The sequence below is a fragment of the Rhea pennata genome, chromosome 2 (assembly GCF_028389875.1).
Source record: "Rhea pennata isolate bPtePen1 chromosome 2, bPtePen1.pri, whole genome shotgun sequence".
Classification (NCBI taxonomy): Eukaryota; Metazoa; Chordata; class Aves; order Rheiformes; family Rheidae; genus Rhea; species Rhea pennata.
In genome coordinates this window covers 133,950,576-133,965,606 of record NC_084664.1, presented here as the reverse complement: position 1 = coordinate 133,965,606, position 15,031 = coordinate 133,950,576, and the positions used below count along the sequence as shown (strand labels likewise).

Sequence of the window (15,031 nt, the reverse complement as noted above, 5' to 3'; positions counted from 1 at the left end):
TTGTATTCTGGATTTCAAGTCTGGATTTCCCTTAAAAAAAAGAAAAAAGTATTCTAAAAGATTAGAGGAATACTCCATTTTTTAATTCACTATAGAACTCTCTTTCTCTGCATGTGAGAAAGGACCAATATATAGCGAGTACACTGTTAAAGTTGTACTCATTTTTTACTTAGAAGCACTAAAATCTAGAACTTTCACTCACCTCAACTTCTACAGGAAATGAATACTGACGCTTCAGATCTATCAAGTTTTCAAAAATCAGCAAGTTCTGCAAAACAAAGTACATTTGGTAATACCAAAATTATAATGCTGCACACAATAACTGTTGCTCTGAAAATATTTTGTTTCTTTTTAAAGTACAACAGTTCAAAGCTCACTATGGAACATAAGGCATGTTTGCTCCTTTAGATCAACTTTTAAGAACTTTTTTTTAAGTAAACTACTCAAGAATTCAAAGCATAGGCAATATGCTCTGCAAAAAGCATTCCAAGCACCAGAGAACTCAGATAATAGGTGTTTCCTTATATTTAAGAAGAGTGATCAAGAGCAGAGGGAAAACAGGGTAAATGTTTCCTTCACTCATTCCCAAACAGAGGGTACAGCCTTCATCAACAATTCAAATGCCATAAAGGATCCAAGAAAGTCAGCTACTATTCCTCCAACTAACTGTCTGGGTAGTTCATTATATAACTGCATCCCATTCAGGTTTGATTACTTGATTACAGTAAATCCAAGAAAGTCAGGCTCATGTTCTGGAAGCCTTCTAAAAGCAACAATATCTTCTTACCTTTTCTACTTTTTCTGTAAAGAGAAAGCCTTGATAAAATCTACTATCAGTGAAGACACAACTGATAACAGCAATGGCACAATTATACGCTGCGCAGTGATACTGTCTCCTCTTTTCCAGCAGCTGACTCTCCCCTGCCATGTTTTCTGTAAATGCATCATAGCATGATCTTAAAACAAAAGCAGGCAAGAAAACATTGTCAGAAATTGTTTTCAAGAAGCACAGGAAAGGGCTAAACTAAAAACCAGTGAATCAACAGAAATTTCAAGAGAACTTTATTATTACAGCACTACCAGCATTAAACCACCTCTTCTGCAAACCATAGCTAAGAAATTCTTTATAGAATTACAGAATGGCTGAGGTGGGAAGGGACCTCTGGAAATCATCTAGTCCAAACCCCTTGCTCAAGCAGGGTCACCTAAAGCATGTTGCACAAGAAAATAAAAATCCTTAAAATTCTAATTAGGGCATAATATTGTGGAATAAAACTGAACAGCAATTAAGGTAACCTTTTATGCTTTTCAGAGTATTCAAAAAATGAAAAAATGTTCATTAGCATATACATTCAGAATTTATCTTCTGTCGTCCACTACAGTGGTGATTAATCCAAATCATACCTGCTAGGCTTGCTGTTACATTATAAAATATAAATGAAAATTCATCTAATCTTCCCACTGACTTTGTAAATACCTACACCTTACAATAAAGACTATGATCTACATAAACAAGCAAGTATACTGAAGCTCAGCAAGTTTAAAGGCAAAAAATCATATTAAAATCAAAATCAAAAAGCATGAGCTTAATAAATGAAAACAATCATTAAAAAGAAGAGGGAGATATTATCCTGATAAAGTATTGTAGTCTATATTCAAGATCATTCTATCACAGCAAATTCAATATTCTGTGTTTCAACTGAAATCAGAAGTTGTATCACAGATTATGTCTATCCCTGAGCAAAGTAAACTTCTGCTTTGAATAGCACACTTAAAGAGTATCTGCCCAGAACCTAAAGAGAAACTACACAAAAATTAAAGAAATAAAGTCTTACTTTATTAGTGTCTTGGTAAGTTCATTTCCGTCTACACTTATGGAGCCACAGTATGCTTGGTTAATTTTAGAATCCTTGGAGAAAACATCCTCTTTTGAGAGACGTATATACATCACTTCCAGCACCTTGTAATACCCCATTTTCTTGGTGACTTGTGTATCGAAAGTAGATTCATTGGTCTGGAAACAAATAAGCAAAACCTCAGTAAGATTTCTTAGATCTTGCCCTTGCTACATAGCTCCACAGTTACTCTAGTTTCTACTAAGCAGACTTCAGCTTTCTTCCATCTTTTAAAACAGAGAAAAGAATTGATAGTAAAAGACAGACAAATTCTTAGCTCCTGTGTCTTACATTTATTAAGTTGACCTGCTCCTTACAACTTTCTAACTACAATTGGTCTAACTCGTTAGAGTGCTACTAGAGTAAAATAAGCAGGATGATGAATTATGGCTCAAATTTGGACATCTGTAAGGAAAACACACACAATTGTAAGAGCAATACAAGAAGAGAAATGTGTGTGGTGATAAAAGAATCTGTGAGTTTGAACTGTCTCTTGTGAAATAACAACAATTTGGGGAACCTGACTAACACAAATTTTCTTAGCACGACAGCCGGAAAACACAGAACATCTCTCCCCATGAAAATCAGGACGGATTTTTTTTTAAACAACGTACAATCTTTTAAACAAAGATTAAAAAAAGCACAGCTGACAAACAGTCAAAATAAAACGTTGTGCCACTACTACAACCACCATCTTGTAAAACACATTGGCCAGTACATTTGGCACTATTCATGAGTTTCTTTAAACATCTCACTTTGGTGCCAACAATACAGAGCAATAGAAACACAGTGGGGGTCTGACTCTACAGAAGCATGCCTTTTTCTTTTCCTGTTTCTTTCTTGTTTTCTTTCTTTTTATTACTACTACGAACTCTGGATCATTTCAGCGTCTTGTTTGTGTTGCTATAGTCAAACAGCTCTATTAGGGAGATACAGGGAGTACACTCTGAGTACACTGAGGAAGTAGAGAACTACAGCAAGACCAGAGATCTCCACTGACAAAGAGATCAGGGCAGGCAACAACACTCTAAGCTGGAGGACAGGCTGTAAATGGAGACAGAGGTCTCTGCTCCTAATCACTTGCTGAAGAATCTTTGCAATGACTACAAAATCTGGTTCTTTCTCTGCAGGTAAGGAATCTAGTTTTAAAGCCTTCATCACACAGGCCAAACATCTCTTTCTTACAATGTAATAGTAGGCTACTGTTTTATACAAGTTTTAATGTGCTTTCGCTTTTGGATATATATGGATAACATTTCGACTTCAGTTTTTATATAAAGTAGATATGATAATATATATTAACTTTAAGAAAAGCATCCTACTAATAAGAGGAATCAAACTATGTAATCAGCACAGACTTGTGCTCTGAGATATAGAAATATGGAAACCAAATAGTTTCAAATATAATACTTCACTCCAAGTTAAGCAAAAGGTACCTAGAAACACCAGCACAGTAACAATCCAATCGTTAAAAAATAAAATAAAATAAAATTCATACCTTTGTAAACCTGGAATTAAGTGTATCCATAGCTTGCACAATAATCTTGCCAAAAAATTCCCTCAGTGCATCCATGCTGCAGTGCAACAACAGAGTGAGGAGGGAGCGATCCACAAAAGCTTGTCGGGTAGCATTTGAACGAAGGTCTTCACTCTGGAACATTTTGTGAACAGTGTCCAACAGCATTACTTGCTTGTCACTGCAATTCCTAAACAAAATGGGAATCTCAAGGTGAAAACACTTACCAGACTGTATTTACATTATGAAAATCCCTAACATCTAAAATTTTTGTCTGCATTCATACCTACTTGGGTTATCATCCTACATGACATCCAAGATTAGGTTGAATTAGCACTTATTGTGGAGATCTTCAAAGAAAAACTCTGCTTCTTATTTGGCAACAGATGATAAACTTGTTTGTAAAGTATTGTTAGTTTAATCCCAAAGCACATCATTAGATATGATGTCACTTTCCCTAGCCCAAAGCATCTCTTTGAAGAAATGAGAAGAAAATGTTTATCACTATAGTTAGGAATGATCCAGATTAGGAAACTGAGTCACAGGCATGTCTGTCCTTTAAGAAGTTTAAGAAACTAAATTCTGTTAATAAATGACTGCCATTTTTAAACTTATTTTCCAACACCTGTGTTCTAAAATACCACTGGATGACATACTCTCAATATATTTTGTTTTCACGTTCCACAAGACAGCTAAACAAAATTACAAAGGTTCCACGTTTCACTTCAGAGAGATGCCTTTCATTAACAGATGAGAAAAATCAGGGAAGTGTGAATATATACAAACACACACACACACTTTTTTAGCATGCAAGGTAAGTATCACTAAATGTAAAATAGAACTGGTACATAGAATCATAGAATGGTAAGGTTGGAAGGGACCTCTAGAGATCATCTAGTTCAACCCTCAGTGTAGCCTGAACGGGGATTGAACCCACAACTTTGGCGTTAGCAGCACCACGCTTTAATCAACTGAACTAAACCACATATGAATTTCTGAAGAACCAAGTAATTAAAACTCTACATACAAGGCAATAGCCAATAACCAGAGAAACCCATTTACAGTTACTTAAAAACTTTCAAAACCTGCTTGATGTTCCTCAACATCCACTGTTGCTTAATACTCATGACTAGAGCATGAGAACAAGTAGGTATCAAAAGAAAGAAAAAAGAGCTAAAGACCATTCTACTTTAGCCAAATAGACTTTAATTAGTGACTTCAACAACAGAATGACCAAAGAGACATCCTACACAAACAGTAATGCCTAAACAATAACATTTCTAACACATGCATCTTAAGAATATCTCCATGCCAAATGTGCTGTGTAGCAAGGGCTTTCTCAGTCCTTTTTTCACTAACAACCTTAAAAAAATTATAGCTAGTATCCAAGATGGGTGGAGCCAAAGAAGGGAGACTTCTTGCTTTCAGCTGCTTCTCTGGCCTGTCATGTGTTGGGTTATCAGATGCAGTTATTTTGAATAACTATTAGGACTCCAAAAATGGGATTTTGAGCATAGCTAAACAATGTCATCTGAGAAACAAAATGCTCCAGAATAGTCATGTCTTAACAATTTATCATGAATTGGAATGTTTGTTTCTAGACTGAACACCTCTTCTGTGGACAGAGTGTTTTGTGGCAACATTTTACTATCCTGAAACATTCTAATTAAATAAATGTCATGTTGTACTTCCATCCAAAGGTGATGAACAAAGTAATTCACTGTCAGTATATAAATGTTATTTATTTAAGCGATCATATGGTTAGACAAGGCTAGCAAATATAGATATCACACATAATAATTGTGTCTTTTTCTGAATTTTGCCGGAACAAACCAATGACAGAAGGCTTTACAGAATTTGTGCAGATATTAGGAGTCTGGAAGATAGTGGTATTTGTTCACACATGGAAGTATTTTGGAAAAACAAAGACAAGACTGTAAGAAAATTACAGTTCACAATAATACAGCCTCCCCTCATACATATGCAGAAAGCAAAATCTGAATTAAAAGTGTCAAACAAAACTTTATTTTGTTGTAAATCATCATTATTATAAGGACAACATAACAGAAGAAGTAAATTTGTTTCAGCAAAACTTCAGTATGAACAGGAGCAGGACCAAACTCACCTTCTGGAAATTCTTTTGAAGCTGGCTTGAAATAAATCCTCCATGAAATGTCTGTGGTCCCTACAAAGGACTTCAGTCATCAACTGTAACAACATTGGACTCTGACTCAACTCTAATGCATCTAGAAACTGAAAAAGAAGCAATGTATAAAATAAAAAAACTTGACAGGAGTTACACTGGCTCAAATCAATTCTATTTAATTTTGTAATCATTTTTCAATAGTGATCAGAAGTAGCTACTCAAAAGAATATGCGTACTTGATGTACAAGTCAAGCTTCTAGATAAGGACATTACTTAAGGAAATAGTTTTTCTATTTTCTAAGTGAAGTGAGAGAACTTCTTCCACTTCAAATGAAATGTTTTTCCTTACAATTCAACTTCCATGAGTGAAGTACAGTCTGCCCTATTACAGATTAAATAGAATATAATTTTTCTAAATGTAACAGACAATCACAATTAAAACAGCCTCGCTATGATTTGCCAAGGAGAACTTTGCAACACCAGACACTGCGTTTGAGTCTTAGTAATGCTGAACTTCGAGATTAACTCTAGAAATAAGTACTGACAGATTTGTGATCTAAATCGTGCCTGGAAAAATCCTGCCATCTCCAAGATGGCAAAACATGTTGAAAATGTCTTTTTCTGTACACAGATCCTTTAGGCTTTTAATTACACACTCATTTATTAAAAAGTACGGACCTTCTTAGTGCAGTCTACATAGTTATTGTACTTCAAGGTTCCTTTGGGAAACTCATCTGACCTCATGGGAAAACTGAAAGCTATAAGTTGGTCAAGAGCATTCTTAAGGTCATTAAGTTTTTCTCCAGTCAGATTAGTGAAGAATGGAAGAATAATCACTGCTTGGCTCTGAAAAAAAAAAAAAAAGGTAATTTCACACACACACAAATATATCCTCTATCTATGAGGTGAATTGAACAGGGCTGCAAAATATTCAGCTTTGGCTCTACAGACTGGGACAATGGCTCAGTGTACTGATACAGATAAGTTATGCTGCTGTTCATTTTTATGGCGCTAGTTCAGAAAACAGATTTGCTCATGGCTAAATGGGAGCTAAAAACTAATTAGTATCTCAAGGCTGACACAGCTATAAGGAAGACTTCATTGTTCTTTTAAGCATCCATTATCACAGAAGTCACTGATCTAATGCACTATCCTGACTGCACTCTTAGAAGCTACAGCAAGATCCCAAGCTTTATTTATTTTGAACACAGACAAAAGCACAGAAAAATCTGCCTAGTTATAGACAGAGCAGGAACCATGAGATGCTGTTTAGAAAGTTGAAAATGTCCAGTCTTCTAGTCCAAAGCTTTTAGTCTAACACCTTTTGTAACTTCCACTTTCAGCATGCAGTACTTCACCTCTCTCTCTTGACCAAGCCACATATAGCAGTTAATTGATTAGTACTGGCCTCATGCTTGCAGAAAGGGACATGAAAATAATCAGAGGTTCATAATTTGGCAAACAGGAAGTGCCAATTCTTGCTAAAAGTCTGATTAGCTGTGATTTCTCAAATGAACACTTTCAGAGTTCTAAACTATCTGCAACTGACAGGATAATTTAAAAAAAGCCCTCAAAACATGCATGTCAGCAGAGCAAGAAGAAAAGAACATCTGAAAAACAAAACGCAAAATCTGTGATGTTGTCTTTTGTCTGAAGAGCAAACGCGATGATTTACAATTTTCACGATGTCGAACAAAAGAATAAAAATGGAAGTGATACAAGCTATTGGGCAAACTAAGGTAAATATCTAAGCCCAGTATCAAGGATTTCATCTACCACAAGCATTCTAACTTGAGTGTGAAAGTAGGAGTCACTGAAGTGAGAAAATTACCTTAAGATTTAAGTCTAAATTCTGATCAGTAAGTAGACTGGTATAGGTATTAAAAACAGCTGTAAACGCTTCATGATTTGTATTGAAAGAGACTGCAGAGTCAATCTGGAAAGAAGGAAGAAATTAAAAACTATTATTATTTTTTAAGCAAAGAGATTTCCCTACTAGTGAACAGCAAAAAAAAAAAAAAAAAAAAAAGTCAAAAATTATTATTTGTTTCTAAAAAAAATATTAAACCAGTAGAAAGTATATATAGAAGTACTTATTTCCTGTAACTTGTACCTGTTCTCCAGATGGAGAAAAGGCAGCTAGAACATGAGATAGTGGAGAAAAAAAAAGAAAAGGGGCAGGGAGGGGAGAAGAGTAAAAGTCAAACATTTCTGCCTGTCAAAATATTTTTTGTACTTTTTTTGTACTTTGCAAATAAAATACACCAGACACTGTTATTCTCCAACTTAAAAAAACCCCAACCAACCAAACAAAAAACATAAAACCTCAAAATAAAACACCATTCTTTTAATTGGTATGCTCCTGTGCTCCTACAGAGTTAGGAGAGATGCCTGGATTTTACAAAACAACATATACCTGTAGAATTTTCGCCAGAAGGGTCAAGACAACCATTTTGCTCTCAGAAGCAGAACCTTTGGCCCACCAACTGTCAAGCCTCTCCCAGTTTCTCAGTACTGCCGTGACCAGCTTCACTCCTTGCTGCTTACGTATGGTGCGCTCCCTAAAACTCTGATCTAGCATGCCATTCAAAATGCTACCAACCTGAAATGGAAAACAATAAAGATGTTCTTTCATTCTAAATTGAACCATTATAGTATTTCTTCACTTGTATGGGCAAATAAGAAAAAAAATCATCACAGATTCAGGAGAACTCAACACCTGACCAGAATTAAAAGAAAAAGGAAGAAAATCTGTTCAACAGTCTCCTTTCTCTTTGACTTTAGATATCTGTCCTAAAAGTACTTAAAATTAGAAACTTTTTTTTTTTAATTGATAATTGATAAGCCAAAGTAACTTTAAAGCTTAACATTTGAAAATATTACTTAGCATGGAACTGAGAAACAGAAGTAACTGTACATACACTAGCTTATTTGGGTACATTCTGAACAGAAAAATAAAACATGGCATACAAGATAGGAATTAAGTATGTTTCAAACTCTTTTCTTCTCAGATTCACAATCTAATAAAGAAAAATATGATTAAAATTAGTAATCACTAACTTCCTAACTTGAATTCTGTGTGCTCCTCTCTAACAGCTTGTAGTTATAAAATGGATTAATTTTATCAGCCTTCAGATTTCACCAGGTTTTGGAGGGGTACAATAAAAAATACTTATTTTTTTTTCTTCCCATACACTAAAATGAGTATATAAAACTACAGAAGAAATAGCTCATCTCAACACCTTTAAACATAATATCTTATCTTAAAAAAAAAAAGTCCAATTATTTATAAAAGGGTGGTTTACTTCCCTGAGCATCTTAATAAGCAGGAGAAAAAGTAAACTTATGATCTTTCTTTTTGATCCTTCTGTTTTTCAGCAGCACTGACAGAAGGCTTCCCAACTATCACAAACTTCCCTCATGGACTTAAGGCTATATCTACATAAGCAGTGTGGACCAACAGGAGGAAAATCCGTAGAGCAGAACAAGTGGTGCTGAGTCTGAGTATATGACACCTACCATGTATGCATTTCAGGTCATGGGAGTGTGTGTATGTGTTTGTCTTTTTTTAATACTTTGGTCTAGCTCTACTCTGGTCCTATGATGGACTGAATGCCAACTGGGTTGGCACTCAAAGTGGCACTCCAAGTCCAACCACTAGAGTTCATTTTCTAGTTTAGTTTTATCCAAAACAAATCCTGTCCTCAGACTCACAGACCACTCTACAGTTAAAAATCAAAGAACAGCAAATGCAGACAATCAGACTTGTTTCAAAAAGATATTCTTGATCTGAAGTACCAAGCAGAAGAAAATCCTGAAATTCATAGATTTCAGAATAAGTAATAGGTAAGCACCTTCCGCTTAGTTTGAAGTGAGACTGCAGAGCACGTTAGCTATGCTAGGTTGTCAGAAAGCATGAAGCAGTGCCAGTGAGCCTTAACAAAAATCTCAAAACTCTATGAATTCAATCCAACCCTATCCAAACAAAGTGCAAATCCACTTTTTCCCCACTAAACACTTTTTAGTCTTTCAGTTATGTTAACCTTTAACCAAGAAAAAAAAAGAAGAAGAAGAAGAGTTACATCTAATATTTTCATTTGACTATGTTCTAAGGAAGCCTAATACCATTTGGGGATTGCTGACAGATGATTCCATAAGCTGGAGTACGATCACATCAAGGTTTTTTAGCAGTTGTTCATTAATGGTTTCTGAGAAGAGGCTGTAGAAATACTCTCCATGGGAGAAATTTATCAGGTTCTTCTGTGAGGCTCCTGATAATGGCACAGATAACACCACTGTGTTCAACAGCAGACTCACCAGTTCCTCGCACTGTGAAAATTAAAGTGGGAAGACACAATTATCCCTAGTGCATTAAGTTTTACTATTTTCCTACAAAAGCAGAGAAGTTGTTTTACATAACGAGGAACACAAAACCAGAAAGCTCAAGAATAAAGCACCAACAGAATACTGAAATACTTGTATCTACAACTTCCCTTTGTCACTCAAGTAAGCCAGAAAATGCTGACAGCTCCCCTGTAGGACTATGAATAGAACATCAGCCTCTTTTAACCAAAATATATAAGGGTTAAGATTAAGTATTAAAAACAGAAGAATCGCACCCTACCTGGCCATCAATAGCAAAGGCTAGCTGCAAGAGTCTATCAGCTAATTGCTTCCTGCTGATGTCCAGTGATGGAAGAGATACCCTTTCACCTCCAGGTGCAATGCCTTTATAAACAACTGAAAGAAGCTTATGGCCAAGTGAGAAATGAGGCACTTCATCCTATACAAATAAACAAATAGGTGACAATGAATCAAGGAGGAATATAAGATGAAAAATAACAGAAAGGCCTTTCAATCCACCTGTCTAGCTAACGAACACTTTAACTTCAGGCTATTTTCCAATAAAGCAGCAAAAGTATATTAAGACAAGATACATTTCTAATTGAATAGCAAGATTTTTAACCAGACAACCCTGATGTGTCCAAAGATAATACAGATTATTTGTGCTTCTGGGCAGCATTTTTTAATGCTTTTGTTCAGAACAAACCAATGCTCATTTGAAAAATCCCCAGAAGATTCTGATCTTCCCCCAAATTCTTTTCAGGTGAACACTACTACTACAGAAATAAAATGAATAGCTTACTAAGAATGGGTGTGCTGCAAAAAGAAAATCATGCAGTTCCCCCTCAAATATCTGTCCTATAGTCACAGCTCAAACTTTGGTCTAGACGTAAATGATGGATGTTACTGAAGCCAAGGACAGACACCCCATAGAAATTAAATCTTTTGTTACTTGCTAAATATAGCCTTGCTCACCAGCTGACAAATTCTCTCAATCCTTCTGGCTGTTGCATAACCTGTTTTCCTTTCACCGCCCAAAGTAAAATAGAGATTGATCACAATCAAAAACCTGGTTTATTTAGTAATAGTCTATATCCATCCCTCAACTGCAATTTGCTGCCAATTGAAGTCACTAATTTAACAAAAAAAAAATCTGGAAGGAAGAACCAGCTGCAACAGTACAGTGTGCAAGAGAAAAGTTGCATACAAGCTTTTTCTTTTTAATGTATGCTTTTAAAAATGCCCTCATCACTTTGAATACCCTCTGTTTAAAATTTTGATTATCCTACATCTTTACGGGTTAACAAATTTTGATTTTTTTGTGTTTTCAGTGAAGCTCGCTGCAAAGAAAAATTTTAGGTAGATCCAGTTGCCTCCAGGTCCTGGACATTGGAGAAAGACAAATGTGTTTATGAAAACAGTTCAAATCTCAATATTATAATACTCAGATTTGTTCAATAAACATAAAACATTTATTTCTGATCAATTCAATACCAGCTCCTCACTGTTGATCTCATCTTACACAATTTCTTCAACTGATCTGTTCACTGTTTTCATACTGGCCTTTTACACATGAAAATCTCTTTACTGTGTAAAAACATTCATTGTTATTTTCTGAATAAACAATTACCTGATTGTGAAGAATAGAATGAAGCAGGCTAGCTTTCTGGAGTTGCTTGCAGGCAGACAGGACAGCACTATACCTGACTTGATCAAAACGTGCATCTGAATCAAACAGAGCAACAGAACAAAGGTCCTCAAGGCTAAAGACAAAAGGGAAGCAACAACATACCTTGTGAGGAGCTTCATCTGCAACCATACACAACATTATTTACTTTCTCTTTCTCATAGTGAATGACATTTATTCTGTCTTCGTGCTTGTCACAAAGGTCCCTACCTACCTTTGTGATGAGAGTCTTTTTTTCATGCTTAGTTTCAAAGATTCCTTATAGGGAGATTTCATCAAAGCTTTCATGAGTCTCACTGTGATATCTGGGAGGTTTTTCATAACTTGCACATCAGCTGTGTTAAAGCCTAAGTGCAATGGATCACACACAGTCATCACCAGAAGCTCTATAAAGCTTGCATTAAGCAATTCCTTCTCAAGTAGCTAGAAAAAAAAAAAGAAAAAAATAAAAGAGAGAGAGAAAAGTTTCATGTCTTAATCAATTCGGTTTCCCTATTTTATTTTTCATTACTTTTATCTAAAATAAAACAAAACATGGAACAGTAACTATTCTCATTAGGTGACATTCTCCTTCTCTATGAAATGTCTGACTTTCATTGAATCATGCTAATATGCAGAAATTAGGTATCTAATATACCAGCGTATATACCATCACATCAAAATGCACATAATATCTTTTATGTCCACATAGGCCTGTTCACGTATACAAATATATATATATAATACACACATATACATATAAATTTATATATCTATATATATATTTTTTCCCTAAAATCCGAAGATCATCATGCTTAAACATCAATTTGAATTAAAACACCTCTAAAGGTGATGTTCTCCAATAAACTAACCTCATACCAAATGGAGAAACCTTTAACTAGATATAAACATGCATCTTTTATCCACTAGAGATTTCAGTGCCTACCTTCCAGAAATCCTGCTGGCAAGATTCCAAGATCATGGTGACAAAATCCATGATTCGGACTATAATTGTACATTTGCTGTAATCATACACTTCTCTTTCTTGCGGACTGAACATGCTGCCTTTTGAACTGCAATCAAAGCACTGCTCCGCTGCCTGGATGTCATGCAAAGCAATAGTTTCAAGGAAGAACTGCACAGCTTTTAAGAATGAAGATCTTTCATTTTTACCTAAGAAAAATTACACTAAATTGAACAACTTCCAACTTTAAAAACATTATTTTGTGTTTGGAAGAAAACAATCTTAATGTGGTATGTTGACATAATGAAAATGAAGAAAATAACCATTTCTCGCAACAATATTTCCTGAAGGTCATATGCTAGTTCCAAATATTAACATTCTGGGCAGCGAATGATAGAAACACGTCCAATAAAAGCATGTACTACTGAGGATAATTTAAGCATTTGTAATAAAAAGGGTGAAATTTTTAAACCTATAGCTTTGAAAAATCTGGTCTTACGCTAACTGCATCTAACAACAATTTTACAGTATTGTTTTAAATGAAGACAGAGATGTCACGATGACAGACAGGCAAAACCTCATATATGAAGTAACTATCCAACTGTGCTGTCAATGATACAAAAGAGTATTTTGTTTAAAGCTGCATGAATAATTAAAAGAAATACTGTTTGATATAGACCCAGTGGTTCCATTATGAAAATTTAAAATTGAGGAATTTAAATCCAATACAGTTGAAGCATTAGAAAGATAATACATACATGGCTTGAAGTGAGAAGGGGACTTCTTTCATTGCTTTCTGATAGCCCCTTCTAGACACTAATAAAGTAGGTAAGGGGCTTTGGAAATAATTAAAAAAAAACAAATGAACAAACTATAGGTCTCCTCAGCAGAGGGAGATACAGCTGTACAGCATAATTTCTAAAGATAGAAGAGTTTATAAAATTCATCAATCCTTCACTTGAGGAAAAAAGCTTCAAGTCCAAATAGGGAACTAATCTTAGAATGAGCTTGGGTAACAGACACGAATGATCCTAACACAACAGTTAATTGCTTACCCAGTATTTCATAAGGTTTGATCATTTGCAGCTCAAAGAATGTATTGTAGCAGTCCAGTGATGCTAAGAACATACCCATCCACTGCACAACAGTCCGTAAGCTAAAGGGCTCCTGCATACCACGGAGAGTTGGCTGAGAAAGGATTCCAGACAGACTATCGGCAGCCCTGCCACCTCCTTCAAATTTGTTAATGAGGAAAGAAATGCCTTTTTCTTTCAGAACATCAGCCAGCCAAGAAGATGGAGACTTGTTTCCTGATAGACACAAACACATATCTAAATTCTCAAGGAAAAAAGAAAACATTTCAAGTCGGCAGGAAACTTAGAGGCAAAATGTTCCAACTTTCTGTTTTAATCTACACAGTGGATCAATGTATTAAGATCTTGTTTCTGCCTTCTAGAAGAGAAGATATTGGTATAGCCTTGTCATACTGCTTAGGTTACTTGCAATGAATAGGTCAGTTTGTGAGACACTCCCAATAGTTCTCAGTCAGCAAATGTTGCCCTGGTAGCTGGATGCAAGAGCAGCTCTGGGCCTGTAAGTTCTCCTTCCTGACTGGAAGAACATCTGCAAAAAAACCTTCTTCCAAACCCACATAACCACCTGAAGCCCTGAGGTGCTTATAGTATTTGATTTCAGATACGAGCAACTATTCAGTTCTTATTTAATATCAGCATGTGAACACACATCTACTTCAAAAGTAATTTTCCTAATACAGACCAATTAATACTTTCCAAAGAAAATATATGGGGAAGAAACGCACAGTATTTCAAAAGCAATGATACACAGTACACAGTGACTCACAATACCTGGTAATAAAGGAACAAATTCATAGAAGAGCTCCATGGATTTATGCCGGCACTCTGTCTGAGGTCGCCCACACTGCACTAAAAGCCACATGACAATGTCCAGAAGACACACTGTCTTAGTAGCTGGAAATCCTCTGCACAAAATATGAGAGATTAACAATCCTCCACGACATCTACCAAGAAGCCATCTGTTCCAGATTAAAAAAATCTAAATAATCCATGAGCATTCTGAAAATCTTTTTATCTATCTAACCAAAATAAGGAAAAAGGAAGAACAAGATAAGCCCAGCCATTTGTACTACAGGGACAAGCTCTTCTACAAGTAAAGCTATGTTGCTTTCCTTTCTCCCTACTCTACTCTGGATCTTCAGAGTGTAGGCTTTATGGCAACAATTTAAAGAGCAGCATCAGGACTCTTCATATCACTCAGAGAAAAAAATAGAGATGAAAAATTAAGCTCTACACAGTTTTTCCCCTCCCTATTTATTTAGTCACTTAATTTACACTCTGTGACACACCAGTGAGCCAACATTCATACTCTGCTCGCCATTTGCTCAGGATGACAAGGTAACTCAGGTAGTAAGGGACATCAGGATGTCTCTAGTCAAACCTCCTGCTCAAAGCAGGGTCAGTTA

The 15,031-nt window shown here is 35.6% G+C and overlaps 1 protein-coding gene across 1 annotated transcript in view; it reads right to left on the bottom strand.

The window, feature by feature from the left end:
- Positions 1–15,031, bottom strand: part of PRKDC (protein kinase, DNA-activated, catalytic subunit) — an 84,350-nt gene that overhangs the window by 46,023 nt on the left and 23,296 nt on the right. The window contains exons 30-44 of the mRNA XM_062570376.1: positions 14,397–14,530; positions 13,587–13,841; positions 12,514–12,740; positions 11,803–12,011; positions 11,532–11,664; positions 10,182–10,340; positions 9,683–9,886; positions 7,974–8,159; positions 7,389–7,493; positions 6,236–6,403; positions 5,537–5,664; positions 3,394–3,601; positions 1,836–2,014; positions 788–956; positions 203–268 (exon numbers count right to left, since the gene is read on the bottom strand). Coding sequence (XP_062426360.1) covers positions 203–268; positions 788–956; positions 1,836–2,014; positions 3,394–3,601; positions 5,537–5,664; positions 6,236–6,403; positions 7,389–7,493; positions 7,974–8,159; positions 9,683–9,886; positions 10,182–10,340; positions 11,532–11,664; positions 11,803–12,011; positions 12,514–12,740; positions 13,587–13,841; positions 14,397–14,530 — 2,530 coding nt within the window. The remainder of the gene's footprint in view (positions 1–202; positions 269–787; positions 957–1,835; positions 2,015–3,393; positions 3,602–5,536; positions 5,665–6,235; positions 6,404–7,388; positions 7,494–7,973; positions 8,160–9,682; positions 9,887–10,181; positions 10,341–11,531; positions 11,665–11,802; positions 12,012–12,513; positions 12,741–13,586; positions 13,842–14,396; positions 14,531–15,031) is intronic.